The sequence below is a fragment of the Galeopterus variegatus genome, unplaced genomic scaffold (genome assembly GCF_000696425.1).
Source record: "Galeopterus variegatus unplaced genomic scaffold, G_variegatus-3.0.2 Scaffold16, whole genome shotgun sequence".
In the NCBI taxonomy this organism is placed as follows: Eukaryota; Metazoa; Chordata; class Mammalia; order Dermoptera; family Cynocephalidae; genus Galeopterus; species Galeopterus variegatus.
The window spans coordinates 427,329-449,909 of record NW_007726127.1 but is presented as its reverse complement, the minus strand read 5'-3'; the positions used below and the strand labels follow the sequence as shown (position 1 = coordinate 449,909).

The 22,581-nt window shown below is 37.0% G+C and overlaps 2 protein-coding genes across 5 annotated transcripts in view; one reads left to right on the top strand and one right to left on the bottom strand.

Annotated features, from left to right (window-relative positions):
• Positions 1–13,137, top strand: part of CLCC1 (chloride channel CLIC-like 1) — a 25,235-nt gene extending 12,098 nt beyond the window's left edge. Inside the window, exons 5-12 of one of the 2 annotated variants that reach the window (XM_008566303.1) lie at positions 2,154–2,375; positions 2,612–2,752; positions 4,010–4,103; positions 5,952–6,049; positions 6,327–6,473; positions 8,127–8,453; positions 10,019–10,306; positions 12,824–13,137. In XM_008566303.1, the coding sequence (XP_008564525.1) occupies positions 2,154–2,375; positions 2,612–2,752; positions 4,010–4,103; positions 5,952–6,049; positions 6,327–6,473; positions 8,127–8,453; positions 10,019–10,291 (1,302 nt within the window). In that variant the 3' untranslated portion in view covers positions 10,292–10,306; positions 12,824–13,137. Of the gene's footprint in view, positions 1–2,153; positions 2,376–2,611; positions 2,753–4,009; positions 4,104–5,951; positions 6,050–6,326; positions 6,474–8,126; positions 8,454–10,018; positions 10,523–12,823 lie in introns of those variants that run through there. The other variant, XM_008566295.1, reaches the window with a different exon arrangement.
• GPSM2 (G-protein signaling modulator 2) overlaps positions 1–22,581 on the bottom strand; it is a 58,304-nt gene that overhangs the window by 2,523 nt on the left and 33,200 nt on the right. Inside the window, exons 13-15 of one of the 3 annotated variants that reach the window (XM_008566321.1) lie at positions 20,892–21,051; positions 19,804–19,985; positions 13,331–14,686 (exon numbers count right to left, since the gene is read on the bottom strand). In XM_008566321.1, the coding sequence (XP_008564543.1) occupies positions 14,447–14,686; positions 19,804–19,985; positions 20,892–21,051 (582 nt within the window). In that variant the 3' untranslated portion in view covers positions 13,331–14,446. Of the gene's footprint in view, positions 1–13,330; positions 14,687–19,803; positions 20,019–20,891; positions 21,052–22,581 lie in introns of those variants that run through there. The other 2 variants (XM_008566315.1, XM_008566318.1) reach the window with 2 other exon arrangements.

Here is a 22,581-nt window from a genome sequence, read left to right as displayed (position 1 = left end):
GACAACTGAAGACTGTCTTAACAAGCACAGCTCATCTGTGCTGAAACTAAGGCTGGGTTAAGATGGGGTTTAGGTCCTCATTAAAGTCCACAGCATAGAGTTTAAGAGGAAATGATGAAATGGTGCTCCCTGAAACATCTCTTCTTTAAATTTAATTAGACAAATTATACTCAAACTAGTAGATGCCCTGGGAAGGCAATCAACATTAGGGCTAATAAAAAGCTTGAATAGTATAAAAGGGCTGGAGGAGGTATTGTAGAACCTTTCTAGCACTTATGAGAGGTAAATTAACACCAATTGCTAAACATAGAAACTGGATAAATTTCAATATTCATTTAGAAATTAATTTTATGATGCTGTCCTAAGTATTAAAATACAGGTTATACTTAAATCATTCAAAGTTTGGCATGTTCACACATGTGCACAAAGTATTTGATAGATATTTACACACTGGGAGACACAATTATGGTCTGACTTTGGAGTTTTGGCAGATCTGGGTTCAAATTCTGGCAAGTTTCCCTACTAGCTTTTTTTGGGTGCGTGTGATCCGAACCCTCGGGCGGGAGCGCCGCCGCGCTTCCCAAGCGGCGCACTATCCAGTGCGCCACCGGGCCGGCCCAGTGACAGCTTTTTTAATGCTTACTGATATTACATGGCTTTTTTATATCTGTATTTACTCTGGTAAAAGAAAAAGGAATTTTCTCTTATTTGTATCAGTGGGTTAATAAATATTAAAGTTGTTTACAGTGATTTTGCTAAGCTGAACTCATGCTAATAAAGGTAGTTATAAATATCAGGTATTTCATGGGAACCCGTTATTTTGCTGCTTTTTGAGATCCCTTGTATTTTTCTTATTTTACCTGTTGCAAATTTTAGGTTATCTGAAAACCATGTCAGCAAATGGAAGGTCATAAACCGAATCATAAATTAATACACAGTCAATCCTCATTTGTAGATTACGTATTTACGAATTTATACATTTATAAAACTTATTTGTAACCCTAAAATCAATACTCAGGGTGTTTTTGTGGTTACTCTTGGACAGGTACAGAGTGGCAAAAAATTTGAGTTTCCTGGTGCCTGTTCCCAGTAAGGCAATGAAACTCCACCTTCCTGTTTCAGCTCTCATACTGCAACCAAGTGTCTTTTTTGTGGTGTATTTAGTGCTATATTTTTTATGCTTTTCTGGGAGGGGGGGATGATATAGTTGAATAAAATGGCCTCCAAATGTAGTGCTGTAGTGCTGAAGTGCTGTCTAGTGTTCCTAATTGCAAGAAGACTGTGATGTGCCTTAGAAAATGTGTTGTATACGCTTCATTCACGCATGAGTTACAGGACTATTGGCCTTGTGTTTAATGGTAATGAATCAACAATATATATTAAGTAAGGTGTCTTTAAACAGAAACACACATAAAACATGGTTATATATTGATTGGTTGATGAAAATGTTATGACCAGTGAAAGGAACGCACGGACGAAGGAAGCACGCGAGAGCCGGGCTAACGGTTCGCCAGAGAAGTTCCGCTTTATTCAAGGACTGCGCGTACATTTATAGGGTGCTGTGCTCCGGGGCGGGAGAGAGAGTGGACGGGGCGGTAACTGATTGGACGGGGCTGGGCAGGAGGTGAGCCTTGACCTGTGACTGGCTGAGGTTTGGCGTGGGTGGGCTTGGGTGTTGGCGCCAGTGGGCTTGTTTACTGCGGAGAAGAACCAGGAAGGGCGCCATATTGCCAGGGTGTGTCCCTGTTCAGGCGCCCATGGGGTCCCTACAACCAGATGTTTACAGGAACCTAACCCTGTATTTCCTGTAGGAGTAATGGTTCAGTACTTACTAATTAGTGTACAAGGTGACTTTACAGAACATAACTACTGCAAATAGCAAGAATCAACTATTTTTGTAAAATTTATGATACCTTTCTTGAATAGAATTCTATAATTTTTAGATGTTTTTCACCTGCATTATCTTTGGTTTTCATGTTGACCTGTGAGATGGGGATATTATTATTATGAATGTGAAATGTTGCAAACTAATTATATATTTAGTTCAAAATTGGCTTTTGTCTTAAAATGTTTCACTAAGTAAAGTAATAATAAAATTCTCTTTTTCTTTTGCTATTTTCTATTTCTATTGTTTTTTGGTAAATCTGATTCAGCCTGATGAAAGCAAAGGCGATATGCATTATGATGCTGAGATTATCCTTAAAAGACAAACCTTGTTAGAAATACAGAAGTTTCTCAGTGGAGAGGACTGGAAACCAGGAGCCTTGGATGATGCACTAAGTGATATTTTAATTAATTTTAAGTTACATGATTTTGAAACGTGGAAGTGGCGATTTGAAGATTCCTTTGGAGTAGATCCATATAATGTGTTGATGGTAAGAAGGAATGAGGGCGACATGGTTAAGATTCCTTTTAAAAATATCTTTTAAACTGCACCATAATGACATTACGAACCTATACTAAGTTATTCATACTGTGTTGATGAACAAGTAGCAAGGTTGTACAAATAATTTTGTGTATTTGAATCCAGTTCGTTTTTAGTGTTTTTACTGTGCTTTTGAGATGGACACCTTGGCAGTGATTCTGATTTCTGCTTCTTTCTGTTTTTGAGGTACTTCTATGTCTGCTTTGCATCGTAATGTTAGTAGCTACAGAGCTGTGGACGTATGTTCGTTGGTACACCCAGTTGAGACGTGTTTTATTCATCAGTTTTCTCTTCAGTTTGGGATGGAATTGGATGTATTTATATAAGGTATTAAATAGATGGAGGGTTTTAATTTTTTTAATGTTAATTCATAATAAAAGAAGACTATAATCCATTTAGAGCAATCTTCCCTCAGATGTGGGTTAGAGGTAGTGATTGGAGGTGGTACACGGTGGGAAGGAATTAAATTGGCAGATCTCAGCTGTATGTGGTTTTTTTGGGTACTTGATCAGTTAGTGGGAAAAAAGTGCAGTTCTAATTTTCATAACCCAGTTATTGTTGGTAGCATCTGGACAGCTAAGTCAGAATAGAGCTAGCTAGACACATTTTAAAAATTCTTATGTATGTATTTTGGGGTATGTTCTTTTATTCTTTGCTAGAAGTAATAGCAAAATATTATTTTTTAAAAATCAGGTTATTTTCTGATTATAAAAGTGGTATGTTTCTGGTAGAGAATTTAGAAAAGACGAAAAATACAGAGAAATTAATTTTTAAAAAGCACCTATAATTTTATCACCTAGAGATAATTGTTGTCAATATTTTGAAGTATTTCTTTCCAATCTTTTTTCCAAATTTTAATTTTCTTTCAAAGTTGGGATTATACTGTATAGAGAAATTTGAAAGGACCACTACCATTCCTGTTAAGATAGCATAGTCATCAAAGGAAAATTTTAGATCTTTCTATCAGGGTGAGTCAAGTAGCCAAGTATTTTCAATGAATTCATCTGATTAAATCATTGTGATAATTCCTTAACCTTTTGCTCTAAGTTCTTTAGCTTCTAGAACTAATTATTTTACAAATTAATAGCTAGGTTCTATGTGGAAGGAAGGTTGTTTGGTAGAATATTGCCACCTCAGTGATTTTCCCTGGGGATTTGATTTATAAAAGATATATTATCTTTACATTAGTCATTTGTGCTGAAAACCATCCAGAACAAAATACCATTTTATCATAAAATGGAAGTCATTTAATTTGTATAGCTATATTTTCATGCACGATATGAACTATGTTAGAGCTAATTTTTTAAAAGAAATTTTTAGTAAAAAAGGTTTCCTTCATCATAATTACTTACAAAGAAGGCAGTTGTAGTTCATTCCTTATGCTTACTTGTTGCATTATGACCATGCTTTTCTATGAGCTGAAAACAGCTACTCTTTAGTACTAATATGTATTTTTTCTATTAAAAATTTTTAAATAGTCGTGTAGATGAATGGTAAAGACATACTTTGAACTAAGGTTTTTTGGATGTTAGGCACAACCTTCAGTATTAGCCTTTCATGGTTCCCCCTTTTGTTTTTGGTCAGCTCGCTTTTGCACAGCATCAGGCTGAAGTTGCCAAGATGGAGCCATTAAACAATGTGTGTGTTGAAAAGATGGATTGGACTGGAAGTATCTGGGGTAAGGCATTTGTTCACATGCCTTATTTTGAATAGAATTTCTGAGAACGATAGAACGTATTAGTAATTACAAAGAAAATGATAAAATTCTAGAGGAGACTTTCCACAACTGAATCTTTTTTTTTTTCCTTTTTGTCTTTTTTCGTGTCCGGCAACGGACCGCAACCCTCAGTGTCGCGCCCGTACCGGACCGGGACCGGCAACGGGATCGCAACCCTCGGTGCTGTGCCTGCCCCTCGCTCAGCCAGTGAGTGGGAACCGGTCTGTATGTGGGATCCGAACCCTCGGTGGGAGCGCCGCTGCGCTCCCAAGTGGCGCACTGTAGCAGTGCGCCACTGGGCCGGCCCCACGACTGAATCTTTACTGTTATAAAAACATACAAGAAGAGTATAGGTTTAAAACCAGTGATTTTTTGTGTTCATGTAAAGTCATAGGGAAGGAGGAGAAGAATAAAAATTGTGTACATGTTGGCTCTGATATTTTCTGTCTTCCTCCATTAGAATGTGAAGGATCCTGTGCTTGCTTTTGTTCACCTAGTCCTTAGCACAGTGTCTAGCACATTTCTCAGAAGAAGTTTATTTAAAGAAGTGAGTGGATGTATATATGAATTAATATCCGTCTTAGATTTAATCTTCTTATATTGACTTAAGAAATCTTATGCTGTAGCTTTACTGTATTTTTTTAACTAAGAGAAAAATTATTTTGTTTTTTGTTCTTACAGATTTTATAAATATTCTCACTAATGGTTTTTTTTTTTTTTTTTTTTTTTTTTCAAATTTTTAAAAAATTTTAAAAAAAAAAAAAATTTTTTTTTTTTTTAAAATTTTTAAAAATTTTAAAAAAAAAAAAAATTTTTTTTTTTTTTTTTGTCCTTTTTGAGACCGGCCACACCGCGCTCAGCCAGTGGGCGCTGTGAGCGCACCGGTCATCCCTATATAGGATCGAACCCACGGCGGGAGCGCTACTGCACTCCCAGCGCCACACTCTCCCGAGTGCGCCACGGGCTCAGCCCATATTCTCACTAATGTTGACTACCTTTAGTTGTGTATACCTAGCAGTGGAAATGGTTTAACGTTCAAAGGCACTTTATAAATGCAAGTCTGTAATGACTGACGCGGAATAGAATCTCAGTAGATTCTACAAATGGGTTCCAAAATTAATGTTTTTTTTAAAAGTTGTGAGAACTAACCCAATTTAGCTTTGCCTCCTGGCTTCAGGGGACTATAAAACGCCTGCTGTAGCTCAGGCTAGTTTCCAAATACATATAAAGCCTTATTTAGAAAACTTGGAAGAACTATTGTTCTACTTTATTTTGCAAAATCAGTAAAGAATTGACTTTTTCAATTGAAATTTTATTGAGATAATTGTAGATTCACAGGGAGTTGTTAGAAATAATAGAGAGAGAGCCTGTGTACCCTTTTCCCATTTTCCCCCATGGTAACATGCAATAATATAATACTAGAATAGTACAATGTCAGAGCCAGGATACTGACTTTGGTACAATCCACCAATCTTATTCAGATTTCCCCACTTTTACTTGTATTCATTTGTGTGTGTAAAAAACTGCTTTTAATTATGTACCTTTTAGAAATTTTTATAAAATATAATTTTTTAATCTGTATAAGACTTGTATACTTTGAATGGATTTTTAAAATAAACATGATTTTGGACAGCAGATAAGCATTTTAAAAATCAACATTATAGGGAGTCTATTTAAAATTTAGAACAATTTAAAATTGGTGGATGGTCAAGGAGGGTCAAAACCAAAATATTATCTTATTTGGGAATGAAATGCAACCTTTTTTTTTTTCAGTGATTCAGTGTTTTGTCTGTTTGTTTCTTTAAATAGAATGGTTCAGAAGTTCATGGACCTATAAGGATGACCCATGCCAAAAATACTATGAGCTCTTATTAGTCAACCCTATTTGGTTGGTCCCACCAACAAAGGTATAGAATGTATTTTTTAAAATTGCCTATACAAAGTAAGTCAAAAACCCCTTGTATTTATAAAAAGTTTAGTGTTTTTCAGAGTTGTTTTGCTAACAATAAACCTTTGTCCTAGAAAAAATATTTCTATTACAGTGATTTTTACATTAAAAGTGGCATGTAACAACATTTAATTTTAGTAACAATTTCAACCTCAGTACACAGTGAATTTTGACTTACTCTGTGTGCTGCATTCCTTTGCAGAAAAAATTAAGTTGCTTTTATCTTTTGTTTTAAGGCACTGGCAGTTACATTCACCAACTTTGTAACGGAGCCATTGAAGCACATTGGAAAAGGAACTGGTGAATTTATTAAAGCGCTAATGAAAGAGATTCCAGTGTTACTTCATATTCCAGTGCTGATAATTTTCGCATTAGCTGTCCTGGTTAGTATATTAACACTCTTGCTGTTTAGCAGGATTTACAGAAAAAAGACAATTCTAAGATTACTAAGCTGCTTTGATACTGTAAATCAGGGTAAGTCATGCTTGATAGTATGAGAAGGTGATTTTTAAGTGATACAGACTTATTTACACTTACATGTATATTCTTCTAATCAAGGAAGTGGTTCTCTAGTTTGATTGCAGATGTCATAGTAGTGATTTGGAATAATAACCTCTTTTTATATTTGTTCTTTAAACTTGGTGAAATAATGCACAGGGAGTATAATAATGCACAGTAATCAGCTGATTACTCCTGCTTTGAGGAAGGGGCCTTATTGCAGTCTGAGTTTTTGCAGCACTGCGAAGGGAAGAGCATTGGGTTTAACAGAATCGGAAGAGGATGTGGAAAAAGGTGGGTGTACTGAGAGGGGGATCCAGAGTGGACATTTATTAAGAAGGAATATTACTTGCCATTCATCCATGGTCTGTTCAGCTTTTTGTTGTTGATTTTCAGCAATTACCCAAATAAAGCAGTTGTCACATAAAACAAAAGTAAAGAACTCAGATATGCTATGGGAGATTCTCCTCCCTAAGAATTCAAAATTCGCTATGCTCTGTTCACTTTGAAATTGTTCGTTTTTTGGTTGTTTTTTGGCTTGTGATTACAGGATTCAGTGGTTTAGAGGTATGATTTTGTTAGGTGACATTAATTTTGTAGTATTTCAGTCTCTGAAACTGAAATAAGCAAAAGCCCCATTATGTTTTTGCTTCATCTGCTCCCTAAGAAAATTTATGCTCTTTGACTTTTGCTGCTTTTGTCTTTAAAGAATAGTGTATCTCTAGTACAGACATTTTTAAATTTTTTGTTTTCAGGACCCTTTTGCATTCTTAATAATAAAAGACCACAAAGAGCTCTTGTTTATGGGGATTCTATTTACCATATTAGGAATTAAAACAGAAATTTTAAAAATACGAATTCAGTATACACAAGCACACATCCCATGAACTGTCAGAGTACGGATGTCACTCTAGCCTCTGGAAGACTCCACTGTACACTCACAAGAGGACAATAAAAAAGACAAATAAAGTCTTTGTATTATGAAAAGTTTTGTTCTCACAGATCTGAGTCTTAGGAATCCCCTGAGGTCCCTGGGCCACACTGATAACTGCTGCCTAGTTTTTCCCATGGAATGTGAATCAAAACCTTTTGAATTTTAGCTGTAGCTTAAGTCAAGTTTGTATTTGTAAAAAACCTACAGGAGAATGTTTACAGAATGATGTATAACTTTTAAATAATTTTAAGCATTTACCTTATATGATGTGCATGAATATAGAAACATGAGCAATTATCAGACAACTAGAACCTTCTAATTTAAGTTTCTAGGCTTCAGCCTAACTACTGTTGTTATAATTCAATCAAAAGATGTCTAGCTGATTGAAATGTCTACTTAATACTGAGTGATTTATTAAGTTTTATTGGCCACTCTGGCCCTGTATTACTCTAAAGAAGATGTCTCTAATAAAAGCAGTGAAATTAACATGTTTATGTCTATAAATGCCACAAGTATAATTTTGTCAACACCCTGAATGAAACACCTAACTTCATTATAAGTCAGCCATTAAGTCCTCAGAAAAATGTATTTCTTTTCCTTATAGAGTTTCTGCTATGGTGCTGGAAAATCAGTTAATGTGCTGAGACATTTAGGTGGTCCTGAGAGAGAACCTCCCCAGGCACTTCAGCCAGGAGATGGAAGACGGCGAAAGGAAATTGATTATACACCCCACGGTGGAGCAGGTGATGCAGATTTCTATTATAGGGGCCAAACTGAGCAAGGCCCTTACGACAAAACTTATGAGGGTAAAAGAGATGTTTTGAGAGAGAAAGACTTGAGATTTCAGACTGGCAGCAAGAGGCCTGAAGTGCTCCGGGCATTTGATTTACCAGACGAAGCAGCACAAGAGCAATCCAAGGTGGTACTCAGTGTAAGTCAGCAGCTGTTTATTTTGCTGTCCCTTCATACTAGGCCTAAATGCTTCCTATGTAGGTTTTGATTCAGTGTTTTTACTCTAACTTTTCCCCTGCTCTGTTAATTATATAATAATATATGATTATATAACAGTGATATAATTAGTCACTTTCTCTCTCTCCCTTTCTGATCAAAAGTTAGTCCAACTTCCTCAAAGGAAATAAAATGAAATTTAATTTTTATGTGAAAGACTATTTACAGTAGTTTGTTAGAACAGTGGTAATTCATATGGGGTTTCATAGGAAGTTGATAAGTGAGCATGTCTGAAGTTTCTGCCTTTGAAGAGATCAGAGAGAAGGCCCCACTGAAGACCCAGAGCCCTAGGGAGCTGGCAGTAGAGGCCTTCAGAGGCCTTTAGGCTTAGTTGGACGGAAAAGTGGGCTGGGGAGAGATTGAAAACTTTGCCTTCCTAAATCTTTCATATCATTGACTTGCTAGACTATACTTTTTACCTGCAGAATAGTGAGGATTTTTTTTTTTTTTTAAACCATTATTGGTCATTTAAAGGGACATTTCTATTTCTGTTTGAGAGAGGAATTTGTATTGTCATTTGCAAAGTTTAGGTTACAATCATAAACCTTTGATAAATAATTATGAGCACAGTAGAATCTAGGAAATTAAGAATCCCTTCCCATATAGAGTTCCTTATAACAATAAACATATCTACATTAGAAAACCATAAGGTGCTCCTTCCAGCTTTTATAGTTAATGATTATCTGTCACTCATCTCAAAAATCCTCCAGTGTCTTCCCGTATCATTGAAGGGAAAGCCCCTTATCACAGTGGCCTAGGGGCTTCCTTGGTCTGTCCCTACCCCACCATCTACTACCTCACTTGTCATCAGCTCACCCTCCACACTCACTACTCAGCCACAGGGGCCTTGACTGTTCCTTGAATTCAGAGTCTTTGTACCTGCTGTTCACTCTATCTAGAATGCTGTTTACCCATATATCATATTGTCCCTTCCTTCAGGCCTTTACTCGTCACTTTTTCAGACCACCCTAATTTAAACTGCAAGCTGACCCTACCACCCTACCCCACCCCACTTTCAGCTCTCATCTCATATCTTTGCATTTTCTACATAGCCCTTAATTCAACAGAAAATTAGTTTGTTGCCTGATTCTCTCCCCTACCTAAATGTAAGTTCCAATAAGAGCAGTTTTTTTGTTCCTGATGTATCCCCAGCACCTAGAACTTAATATATATGCTCAATAAATATTTATCAAATAAATTATTCTCACCAGATAAGGAGTTAGCAATACTGGTTACCAATCCTCTTCACCCCATCTAAGCTGGGTCACTAAAGCACCTAGTATATCTTAAGTGTCCCCACTCCTCCACGTACAGTTCTGTGAAGCTTAATAACATGTAATTATACTCCAGTGCTGGAACCAGGATTTGAAAGAGGTTGGAGCTCACTACAACAGATTTGGGTAGGAACTTGTTAGATATGTTTGATTACTAAACCTCACAGTATGTTAATTACATAATTAAAACAAAATGTAATTCTGTACTTTATAGCATAAATCACCTGTTTTGGATACAAAACCTAAAGAGATTGGTGGAATCCCAGGAGAAAGCACATTGACAGAAAGCAGTGCTGAAAATAGCCAGTCTGCTAAGACTGTCTCTGGCCAGGAGATATCAGAGAATACAGAAGGTTCACCTGCAGTAGAAAAGGCCCAGCTCATGATGGAAGCTAAAGGCAGCCCAGAGGAAGGCAGCATGTACAGCCCAGCAAGAACTGTAGCCGGCGCATGTGGAAAGGATCCAGTTGGCAGCCCATGTGGCTAGAGGAACACAACATGGGTGACAGCTCTAAAATCTTCTTTGGGTTTTTAAAAGTGTACTCTTAACTCTACTCATTCTTCACTACAAATATTCTGATATTTACTACAAAGGTGCCAACTTAAACATTAATAATTTACTGACAATCAGAATTAACAAACGTGTATATATGAAAGCTTCCGTTTAATTTCATCATCTTCTCTTTGATATATACATCCTATAAAGTTTTGAAGTGTTGACTTTGGAATAATCTCAGAATTTACATTTTAAGATGAATGTTTGGCAAGCATCACTGATTCTGGATAGTTGAGGAGGCCAGTTTGAATCAGAGGACACTGAAAAAGAAATGTTATTGTTTACAGGCATTTATAGGAACCAATTAGCCAAAGTGTTGCCTAGTGGAAGTTCTATAATACCTACTTTAGTTAACAGAATAATTTGAGGCCGGCCCGTGGCTCACTCGGGAGAGAGTGGTGCTGATAGCACCAAGGCCACGGGTTTGGATCCTATATAGGGATGGCCGGTTTGCTCACTGGCTGAGCGTGGTGCTGACAACACCAAGCCAAGGGTTGAGATCCCCTTACCGGTCATCTTTAAAAAAAAAAAAAAAACAGAATAATTTGTTAGTTCTGGGTTGGATTCAAAGTGTTTCTAATGTGATAGGTACTGAAAAACTATTTTTAAGAGAGTACAGTATAGTTAAGCTTACCCTCTTTATGCACTTTAGCCTCGATGCAGCCATGGAGTGTGCATTACCAGTATCAGTCCAACTGACACCTCAATTTGTCTCTTTGTAGGCCACCCGCAGATCAGTGTGGCTTTCTAGTTTCATTCCTTCTGCAACTATTAACTGGGCCTCTTCCTTGTCACTTCCCTTTTTTGGCAGGGGGAGGGGGCTGGGTGGGGGGAGTAGATGGAGAGGGGCGGTTGGACAGTATGGGTCTCCAAACCCTTTGGTGTTACAAGGTGGCACTCTAACCAACTGAGCTAACTGGTGAGCCCACTTCTTTTAATATATGCTTAGCTAGATAGAACTGAAGAGTGCCAGGGGAATTTAAATAATATAGCTTGTTATATTGGTAATCTCAGTTTTACATAGTCAACAGTTTTTGAGAATGGCTTTATTCTTTCCCCACCAAATGACGCACACAGGCTTTGTAATAAGACCTGTTTTCCTTGTTGCTCAGAATCCTAGCAGCCGAGAATATTAGATATTATCATATCCTATTTATATTATAGCAAACCATGTTGTCTCAGCCACATAAAGGTCTAAGTTTTAGAGATCTGTACATAGAGAAGAATACCATGATAAGGAAAACAGGGCAGGGTGTTTTCCTTAACTGCAAACAGGTCATCAGTCAACGTTTTAAAATTAGTTTTTCTGGGCTGGCCAGTTAGTTCAGTTGGTTAGAGTGTGATGTTGTAACACTATGGTCAAGGGTTTAGATCCTCCTCCTGGCCAGCTGCCACACACACACAAAAAATTAGTTTTTCTGATTTTAAAAAGCATTTATTTTAAACTTTTTAAAACAGCAATTTATAAGTTTTGCACATGTCCCTAGCTAGCAGAGCTCACATACATTCAGGTGTCTTGTTTTAACCATATTCACCCTAGAAGTTATGTTCAGCTGCTTACTGTTATGCCAGTTGGGAATAAAAATCTTAATTTTCATGCAGGCATTTGTTTCAGAAAAAAAGACATTCAAAGCAGTTGCTTTTTGATATTTTTTACATGAAATGCAGAATACCCATTTTTGGCTCCCAGAAATGTTACTTAGGTGCCTGTAACAATTTAATTTTACATGTTAATTTTCTTTTTTTTTGTGACCGGTAAGGGAATCGTAACCCTTGGCGTGGTGTTGCCCGCCCCACGCTCAGCCAGTGAGCGCACCGGCCATCCCTATATAGGATCCGAACCCGCGGCCTCAGTGCTCCCAGCGCCACACTCTCCCGAGTGAGCCACGGGGCTGGCCCTACATGTTAATTTTCTTTTTTTTTGTGACCGGTAAGGGAATCGTAACCCTTGGCGTGGTGTTGCCCGCCCCACGCTCAGCCAGTGAGCGCACCGGCCATCCCTATATAGGATCCGAACCCGCGGCCTCAGTGCTCCCAGCGCCACACTCTCCCGAGTGAGCCACGGGGCTGGCCCTACATGTTAATTTTCTAATTGCAAACATCTTCAGGATTTCCTGAGAAAGGTAATCATTTTTTTCAAGAAATACAAAAGGATTTTATATTAAGATTTATAACAAAGCAGGCATGAATTAATGAAAGGATGTTTGCAGTTTGGATTTGTGAACATCTAAACTGTGCATTTGTGCATATAAGGTAGTCCTCTCTGGGGACTGGTGAATATGGTCCCAAAGTGGGACCTCTGAGCTATATGGTCTGATTCTTAAGAGAAGAATGCCTCAAGTGATAGATTGTGAGAGTAGAGTTAATGCTGCTTGCAACTCCTGACTGCTTTTAATAGATCCAAAAATTAATCCTTTAAAAAATATATAAATAAGATTTCATCTTTGTATTCTTTCATTACAGATATGCATTTGGGGATGAGGTCTACTTTGACAGCTAGCAAGGCAACATGCTACTGCTGTAAATGATGACAGCAATTCAGGGAAGACTATTAAAGCAAATTGAACATATCAAAGCCAGTTTATTATCAAAAAAGAGATAAAGCTTGTTTATTGGTCAGTATTTGTCATTAAAAGTAAAGCTTATAGTGAGAATCTTTTAGGAAAATCAGAATGGGTAGATGTTAAAAGCAGTTTTTAAATGGAATAGATAATGTTGAATGTTTACAGGATCTAAGAACCACTGTATACACAAAATAAACATTTATTTTTACACATTATTGTTGTTTGGTATGCTCTCTTTGCTTATTGAATATTCTTATAAGAAAAAGCCCCATGAAACTTATGTGCAGTTTTTAAAATTATGCTATCCAGAGCATCATAATTTATATGTAATATATATGAAACATAATGTAACCCAGGTTTTAACTTAGTAGTTTTGACAAAATTTGTCTGATCTTAGAACTAAGAATTTTTTTTTTTTTTTTTGGCTGAGCACTTCATATAATTCCAGACTCTGTGTAACTTTTTTTCAACATTGGCCGTTTAGAGAAGTAGTTCTCACTGTCCATCAAAATCACCTGAATGACTTTTTGAAGAACAGAGGCCCAGGTCCCATTCCAGCTGTGCAGAATCAGAAGCAACCAGAGATGAATGAGCTGCCAACTTGTTCCTGGTGTGGGCATTTGCATTCTGCAATTCAGCCATACTTAGTCCAGGACCTGCTCTGTCCCATTTTTCTCGTCTTTTTTTTGCTACACTTTATCTCCTTTTACGTTTCCTTCTGTGGGAACAAGGGGGGGCTAGGCTTGATGACAGCTGAGGTCCTAATTGATGTCTTTCATACTTAATTTTTGTGAGTTTTTGTTTTCTATTTACGTGGCCTGGGTTCTTGACATAACCACATGGGTGTTTTTTGTTTTTTTTAATACATTAGGTCCTATAAATTTGTTTCACAGTAGTATTATAAACAAATGAGACTATTTTAAACCATAATTTTTTTTTTTTTAACCAAAGCATGCTAAATGAAGTTTATTTAAGAGTTTCATTTATACTGGTTTTCGCCGAAAAATATACTGAAAATAGATTTTCTCAGAGAAAAAAATCTAGATTTTTAAAAAATGACTTTTATATAACTTTTTTTTACATTGGTCAAGTACATTATTTTTAGTAAAGAACATAATTTACCACTATATTCATGGTTAAGTATTAAAAAAATGCCATAGTCAATTAAGATTTTTGAAACTGAGCAAGAAGATTAAACTCTAGGATTCATTTAACTTCCTATTTTACAAACACTAGGTAAAGGAATCTTAAAAAGTTACCAAAGAACACAGTCCCAAGCAATAATTACAGAAAATTGATGAAGCACCTTATAGGACACCTCCACCTTGAAATAAGTGAATGTCCAGAGGAATTAATTCCTTAATACTACACTATTGGAGGTTAAATATTTACATCAGTCTAAAAACATTTTAAGTTGTATTATAGTGCTATAAATTCTCCCTTTAAGAAAAAAAGTAATAGATTTTCCCTGCAGTGTTCTGAAAGGAAATAAGATCTTTTCTTAAAAAAATTTCCACAGTAACTAGTGGTTTACTGATTTTTTTCCTGAATTTTTAAATTCCAACAAAGCATTACTTTGTAAAAGGTCCTTTAGTCCAAATTCAGTGTCTCTGTTTTCATCTCTCTGTAAAAGAACTCTCTGTTCATCCATTCTTTTCGCCTGAGACCGTAAAATAAGGCTAAAAAAATCTTCATCTGGTACTGTTGGACCCTTTGTGGCAACAGGGGGTGGAGCACATCTTTGATCATCTAATCTGGATCCCTAAAAATTTGAGAAAGAGATTAAAACAAAAATACTGCAGGGAAGGAAAATACCATGTTAATATGTCTGTCGGGCAACAAAAAATGTAGCTGTAAACATTTTTTTGCCTCTTACTTAATCTTTAGACCTGAAACCTAGCAAAACTTTTTCTTTGAACTGACTTATACAATCAAAATATAAAAGTATATCTATAGCTATATGGGCTTAAATGTACATAAGTGTACTATTCTGTCATAATATTTTAGTTAGAAATGGTCAGAAAGAATCTGGGATGAATTAAAATACAAGATCAACTATGTTCAAGTATGACAGTTCAAGGTTATAATCTTACCATAGTAAGTATCAACAATATAACTTACCAAATCTTTAGAAGTATGTTATATACAGAAATCCTGCAGCACTACTTTAAAAAATATTTTCTTTGGCGAGGGGATGGCAAACTGTAACCAAATGCCTGCTTCTGTAAATAAAATTTTATCATTTCACCACCCAAACATTTGTTTGTGTACGCTCTATATGGCTGCTTTCCTGCTACAACAGCGGAGTTGAACAGTTGCAACAGACCTAATGGCCTCCAAAGCCTTAAAATATTTTCTATCTGGCTCTTTACAGAAAAAGTTTGCTTACCTCCTATTTTATTCTTTTTGATGCTATTTTAAATGGAATTGTTTTTTTACTTTCCTCCTCCAATTGTTCATTGTTGGTGTACAGAAACACAACTGATTTTTGTGTTGATTTTGTATCTGCTACTGAATTTGTTGATTAGTTCTAACAGTTTTTTCTGGAATCTTCAAGGTTTTCTATATAAATAACATGTGAACAGAGATAATTTTACTTCTTCCTTTCTCCTTTTCTTTCTTTCTTGCCCAAGTTATTGCTCTGGCTATAACTTCCAGTACTATGTTGAATAGAAGTGGTAAAAGTGTGCATTCTTGTCTTGCTCCTGATCTTAGAGGAAAGCTTTCAGTCTCCCACCATTGACTATGTTGTTAGCTGTGTTTTTGTATATATGGCTTTTATTATGTTGTGGTAGTTTCCTGATGTTCTTAGTTTAAGTGTTTTTATTATGAAACGGTGTTAAATTTTGTCAGATGTTTTTTCTGCATCAACTGAGATGATTATGTGGGATTTTTTCCCCTTTCATTTTGTCATTGTGGTGTACTACATTGATTGATTTTCATATGTTGAACTACCCTTGCATTCCAGGAATAAATCCCACTTGGTCATGGTGCACACTCCTTTTCATATGTTGCTGAATTTGGTTTGTATTACTTTGATGATTTTCACATCTGTATTCATAAAGGATATTGGTCTGTACTTTCTTGTAATGTGTCTAGCTTTGGTATGGGGCAATATTGGCCTCATAGGATGAGTTAGGAAATGTTCCTTCCTCTTCAATTTTTTTGGAAGAATTTGAGAAGGACTGGTGTTATTTAAATGTTTGGTAAAATTTACTAGGAAAGCTATGAGGTTTAAGCTTTTTTTTTTTTTTTTTTTTTTAAATCAGGAGGTTTTTGATTACTGATGCAATCTCCTTACTAGTTATGGGTGTATTTTCTGTTTCTTTACGATTTGTTCTTGGTAGGTTTTATGTTTCTAGTAATTTGTCCATTTCATTTAGCTTATCCAATTTCTTGGCATACATTTATTCATAGTACTCTTATAATTCTTTTTATTTCTGTAGAATCAGTGGTAATGGCCCCATTTTCATTTCTGATTTTAGTAATTTGAGTCTTTTCTCAGTTTGTCAATTAATGTTTTCAATGAACAAGTTTTGGTTTTGTTGATTTTCTCTGCTGTTATTCGGTTCTCTATTTTACTTATCTCTGCTCTAATTTTTATTATTTCCTTCCTTCTCCTAGTATCAGGTTTAGTTAGTTCTTCTTTTTCCAGTTCCTTAAGTTGTAAAGTTAGCCTGTTGATTTGAGCTCTTTTTTTAATGGAAACATTTACAGATATAAATTTCCCCCTTGGCACTGCCTTCATTATGTCCCATAAGTTTCAGTATGTTGTTTTCATTAGTCTCTCGGTATTTTCCAGTTTCCATTGTGATTTCTTCTTTGATTGGTCGTTTGAGTCTGTTAAATTCCCACAATTTTTTGTGAATTTTCCACTATTCCTTCTGTTTTTGGCTTCTAGCTTAATACTGTGTGGTCAGAGAAGGTACCTTGTATGGTAGCTAGCTGTCTTTTTAAATCTATTGAATGGTAGCTAGCTGTCTTTTTAAATCTATTGAGACTTAATTTGTGGCCTAACATATGGTCTGTACTGGAAAATGTCTTATGTGCACTGAAGAATATGCATGCTGTTGTGGGGTACAGTGTTCTGTATGTGCCCATTAGATCAAGTTGGTTTATTGTGTTGTTCAAGTCCTCTGTTTCCTTACTTCTGTCTGGTTGTCCCATTCATTATTGTGACTGGGATACTGAAATTTCCAACTGTTATTGTAGAACTGCCTATTTCTCCCTTCAATTCTGTCCATTTTTGCTTCATATATTTTGATGGTTTGTTATTAGGTATTATCTTCAGTATTTCTTGAATCCGCTGGGACCACTGCTACTTGTTACTTTCATACTTTTCATTTTCCTTTTTTTTGTCTTTTTCCTTTTTTGTCTTTTTTTTACTGACCAGTAACGGGATCGCAACCCTCGGTGCTGCGCCCGCACTGCGCTCAACCAGTGAGCGGGAACCGGTCTCCACATGGGATCCGAACCCTCAGCGGGAGCGCCTCCGCGCTCCCAAGCGGCGCACTATCCAGTGTGCCACTGGGCCGGCCCATACTTTTCGTTTTCTTACTTCCCTTCTTTACAACCTAGATTCATTAAAATTTTCCCCTGGCATATGTCTTCAATTACCCTTCTCTTCCCTACATTTCATTCTCCTGGCAAAATACCAATTTTGATTAAATCCATCCCTCTGCCTCCTCAAGCAGCTGGTGATGATTGGAGAAAACACAACTGCACTGAACGGTCTTACTTCCAATGATCATGAACTTCAGGTGTGTGTCTTCAGCACAGTACTATATTTTCCTTGGTCAATTTAGTTTCAGTTTCTCAAAGCCAACTATTTTCCATATCCTTTCTCTTCAAATTTACAATGTCCCCACTTTGTACTTTGCTGAGAAAATAAAAGCGCCAGAGAGAATTCCTACCTGCTCAGATCTCCGTATCTATACACATTTACTCTACTTTCCCTCTCACACAAAAACTTTGTTCTTCAGCTATTCCGTACTCCCTGTATCACTGGCTCTCTCTCCTTGACCATTTCCATTTGTAGACATGCAACATTATCACGTACCAAAATAAGAAAAAAACCCACTTTTACCCTACATCTCCTATATCTCTCTCCAGCTAATGATCCATTTCTGAACTTCCCTTTATAAGCAAAACCTTTTGAAAGTTTTCAATATTTATTATCTCCCTTTTAACACTTCCCGTTTTCTCAACTCATTCACTCCTTTGTCCCCACCATGGCTCTGAAACAGTATCTTTCAAAATTACTAATAATCTCCATGTCGTCAAATCTAGTAGCTCAGTCATTATTTTACTTGGCTTCTTAGCAGCATTTGCCACAGTTTAACATCCCCTAAGATACTTTCTTCACTTGGCTTCCACCATACCACACTCTCTGGGTTTCCATCCACCTCTCTGGCTGTTGCTGGCTCATCTTCCTCTGTCTAACTAGTAGATTTTGGAATGTCCAGGGTTTAGTCTTGGACCTCTTCCTGTTGTAAAGTAACTGAAATCCTTACCTATTCTTTAGGTAATTTCTTCCCAGGGCTTTCATACAAGCTATATGCCGATCACTACCAAAGTTACTTACTTCTTCCTTGGGCTCCAGATTTTATATTCAATTGCCTACTCAACATCTCTACTTCATTGTCTAATTATCCCAAATTTAACATATCTAAAACAGAACTCTTGCTTTTCCTCCCCAAACCTGCTTCTCCTCTAGTCTTCTCCATTTTTTTTTCCTTTTTGTCTTTTTTACTGACCGGTAACGGGATCGCAACGCTCGGTGTCGCGCCCGTACTGGGGACCGGCAACGGGATCGCAACCCTCGGTGTTGCGCCCGCACCGCGCTCAGCCAGTGAGCAGGAACCGGTCTCCACATGGGATCCGAACCCTTGGCGGGAGCGCCACCACGCTTCCAAGCGGCTCACTCTCCAGCACGCCACCGGGCCGCCCTAGTCCTCTCCATTTCACTAAATGGCACCATTCATTCACCCAGTTATGCAAGCCAAAAAGGTAGAAATCCTTCTTGGTTCTCTTTCCCTCATACCCTCCATCCAATTTATTAAGAGGTCTTGCCAACAAAATGTAACTCCCAAATATACTCCTTTTCTTTTCCCTGGATTACTACACTTGCTTCTTAGCTGGTTCCTGCACCAACACCCTTGCCATTCTACATCTTTCCATCAGTACCCAGGGTGATCTTTTAGAACCCTCTGGTATCTTCCTAACACACTTAGAACATAAGACTTCAACATGGACTATAAGAACCTATAGTATTTAGGCCTTACTACTTCTTCATGCTTGTTTCGTACTACTCTCTTCTTACCCTTATACTCATTCCATCCTAGTCACACTGGCCACCTTGCCATTCCTCGAACCTACTAAGCTTTTGTATCCAAGAGAGAACTTACTGTCTCTGCATGGAATGCTCTTTCCCTAGATATTCACATTGGCTGCTTCACTTCATTCAGGTCTCTGTTAAAATGGCAACCCAAAAAGGCCTTCTCTGCCCACCCTATCTGAAACAGACACTCCCCTACCAACCACCACCACCCCGGTCACCCATTACCCCTTTATTCTTCCTTCAGCTTTCTTCACAGTAAGTGTCATTACCACACTCTTTCCCTTCCTCCTTCCCTTTCCTTATTCACTGACTCTTTCACTAAAATGTAGGATCCTTTAAAAAAAACAAGTGGATTCCCAATGCCTAGAATAGCACTTGGAACATAATTGGTGTTTGACAGTTTTTTGTTCAATGACGGACAAGTACATAGCTCCTTAATACAAAATAAGCCTTTCCCAAATGAGAATTATAATACTGCCAATGCTCTCAACAGCATCTGAGCTATATACAGAATGAAAAAAATATATATACAGACATACTTGACATTTTACAAGGATGTCAAAGAAGTCTTCATCAGGCTCTTTGTTGTCATTAGTCATTAGGTGGCCAAGTACTGACTGACTGTTTTGTGTCAGACGAAGCCCTGGTAAATTACTGAAACTGGCCCTTTGGTCATCCAGACGGCGGCTCTGTGAGCTGGCAAGAAGATCTAAAAACTCATCTGTGTTGGGGGACACCACAGAAACAGATGGCACTATGAATAGAAAAAGCCAAAATAGTACAAAAGTATTTGAGCATAATTATTATATACATAGTTCTTTTTCTGCCTTGCCAGCCTGCACACCTGCCCTGCCCTCCTGTTGTAGCGTCACTGATGGGCTTTTGAGTAGATGGGCATGGTTTCATTGGCAGGGAGGGAAGTATGAACCCCAGAGTACTTCAAATGATCCACTTGGAGGTTATTCAGATTTGGCTATATTTCTCCTTGTCTAATGCTCACCCAAAATGTAACTAAGAAAAGGGGCAACATTTCAGAAGGTGAATAAACTGTTTTTCTTACATATCTCCGACCAGGATGAATGGGACAGTGTTTTTAATCCATGCCCTGGATAGGAATCATTTAGTGAACTAGACTTAGAGTTTTGTGCTGCTGGCAAGTCTTGGTCTATGGTACGAGAAGTCTTTTGGTAGCTGAAATAGGAAAATTGAAGAAACCTATTTTAGACCTTTTTAATTCAGGCAGGCCTTAGCTTCTGCCTTAGCCATAGGTTTCTCTTCAGCTTGTTTTCGCTTTTATTTTTTAATCCAATATGAAGTATTTATATTTTACATACAATCATAAGGTATGTATAACTATCGTTTTTTTCCTTTTTGTTTTTTAAAGTCATCTACCAACCCCAAAGAAACTAAGGAGGCAGTATAATATAGTTAGAAAGCACATTGGACTAAAAATACCGATATCCTCAAGGGAACTGAAAAGGCCTTGTTTTGAACTGTACACATACCAGCATTTCAGATATACCTGGATTCAGGCTCATTTATTTTATCTCCTATAATGCCTAAATTCTCAAATCAGAAGATGTCAATGAGAACTATTGAAATTGGGTGAGAAGCACAAATGACTTACTTTTTAGCATCATTTTGGGGGGAGTGGACGAAGTTGCTGTTGATGCTGTATGGCAATTCTTTTCTTGTAAGCAGCACCTTTGATCATCCATCCTATTGCTTTGAAATCGGCTTAATAGGTCAAAGAACCCTTCATCTCCAATAGTATCTGCACTGATTTTCTAAAATATTGAGAGAAAATCTGGTACACTTAAATATTCCAGCATTAGGCTTAGATCATCAATGAACAACATCATGATGCACTCAAATATAAAAGGTAAAGAATAAAGATTAAAAATAAAAATTGACTGTTTTCAAAAAGAATACAAGATGGCAATATTGGCAATCAAATGCTATCATTTCAATCCAACTTAACAAAAAGCATTTCTAGTTATTTTAGTTTTTAATTCCTGTATTTCTAAAGCTAAAGAAACGTATCTCAGACTTAGCAGAACTGGTACAGATACTGAATGAATTGTGCAAATATTAGTGATACAGGCATGTACCTCAGGCTGAAAGTTCAGTACCAAGATTCTATAACAACAGAATTTAAATAAACTAACCTTCATAAGAACTGTTAAACTAAGCGAGAAAGCAAGTGTATTTTCCTAGCATAGTGATTTGCAAGTTTGTTTTATTATACTTAAAGATTTGAAGATCCTGACAAAATATGAACTTTAAATAAATGAATATTTGTGGTGCAGGGAACCTGTCATACTTTATTTGGAAGTATTCAAAACTGAAATGATGAATGCAATATTTAATACATGTAATTTAAAAACTTTTTCATAATGTTAAAGTATTACAATAGAGGCCCATATCTATAAAATGTTATGGGCCTAAGGAGGAGGGAGTAATTAATTCTTAGTAAAAATAGGGAAAATTTTATAGCACGTATTTGTGTTGGTTCCTTAAGAATGAAAAGGCATTTGCAGGTTAGAGATGTTTCATACCGATTAATATGCAATCCCAAAGGTCTGTAGTATTCAGGGATAATGAACTGAAGGGCAGGGTGGGTGGAGAGGAGGGAAGCAGCAGCCAAAGTAAGGGCCTCTGAATGCAGCACTAACAAGTTAGACTTTACCCTCTGTGAAATTAAGAGGAGCAATGACAAATAGAGTCCATTTTGAGAAGTTCTGTGTAGAAACTGGCCCCTGAAATGGACTGGAGGAATGGTAGTGAAAGCAGGGAGATCAGTTTAGGTGTCTGTGCCAAAAGTCTGGTATGAGATTAAGTAGTAGACTAAGACATGGTAGCAGAGATTTTTTTTTTTAAGTGGGGAGGTAGGGCAGATCTAAAGGACGTAGTGATTTGATGTGATTAGTGAAGGAGAGGGAATCTAGAATGACTCCTGCATTCCTACCTTGGGGACAGAGTACATGGCACCCCTTTAACTGAAAATAGGAGTGGTCGAAAGAGTACAGTTTTTAACATGTTTAATTTGTCGTTTGGGAATGATATATACATCAAATGCATTAGTCATCAACAAAGACTTTTTCCTAGAGGCAAAAAAGCCTGTAATTCAAAATTCTGAACATCAAAACACAGTATGGCTCCAAATGTATGGACATTTTCAGTTGAGCTAAGTGAGCTTAGTTAAGAGCCCAAACGTTAAACAAAGGTGTGCCTTTCTTGAATTCCAGTTCTGCTTTGGATCTACAAAAATATTCCTGAACCATTTACATATTACAGTACCCCCAACTTTTTCCTTT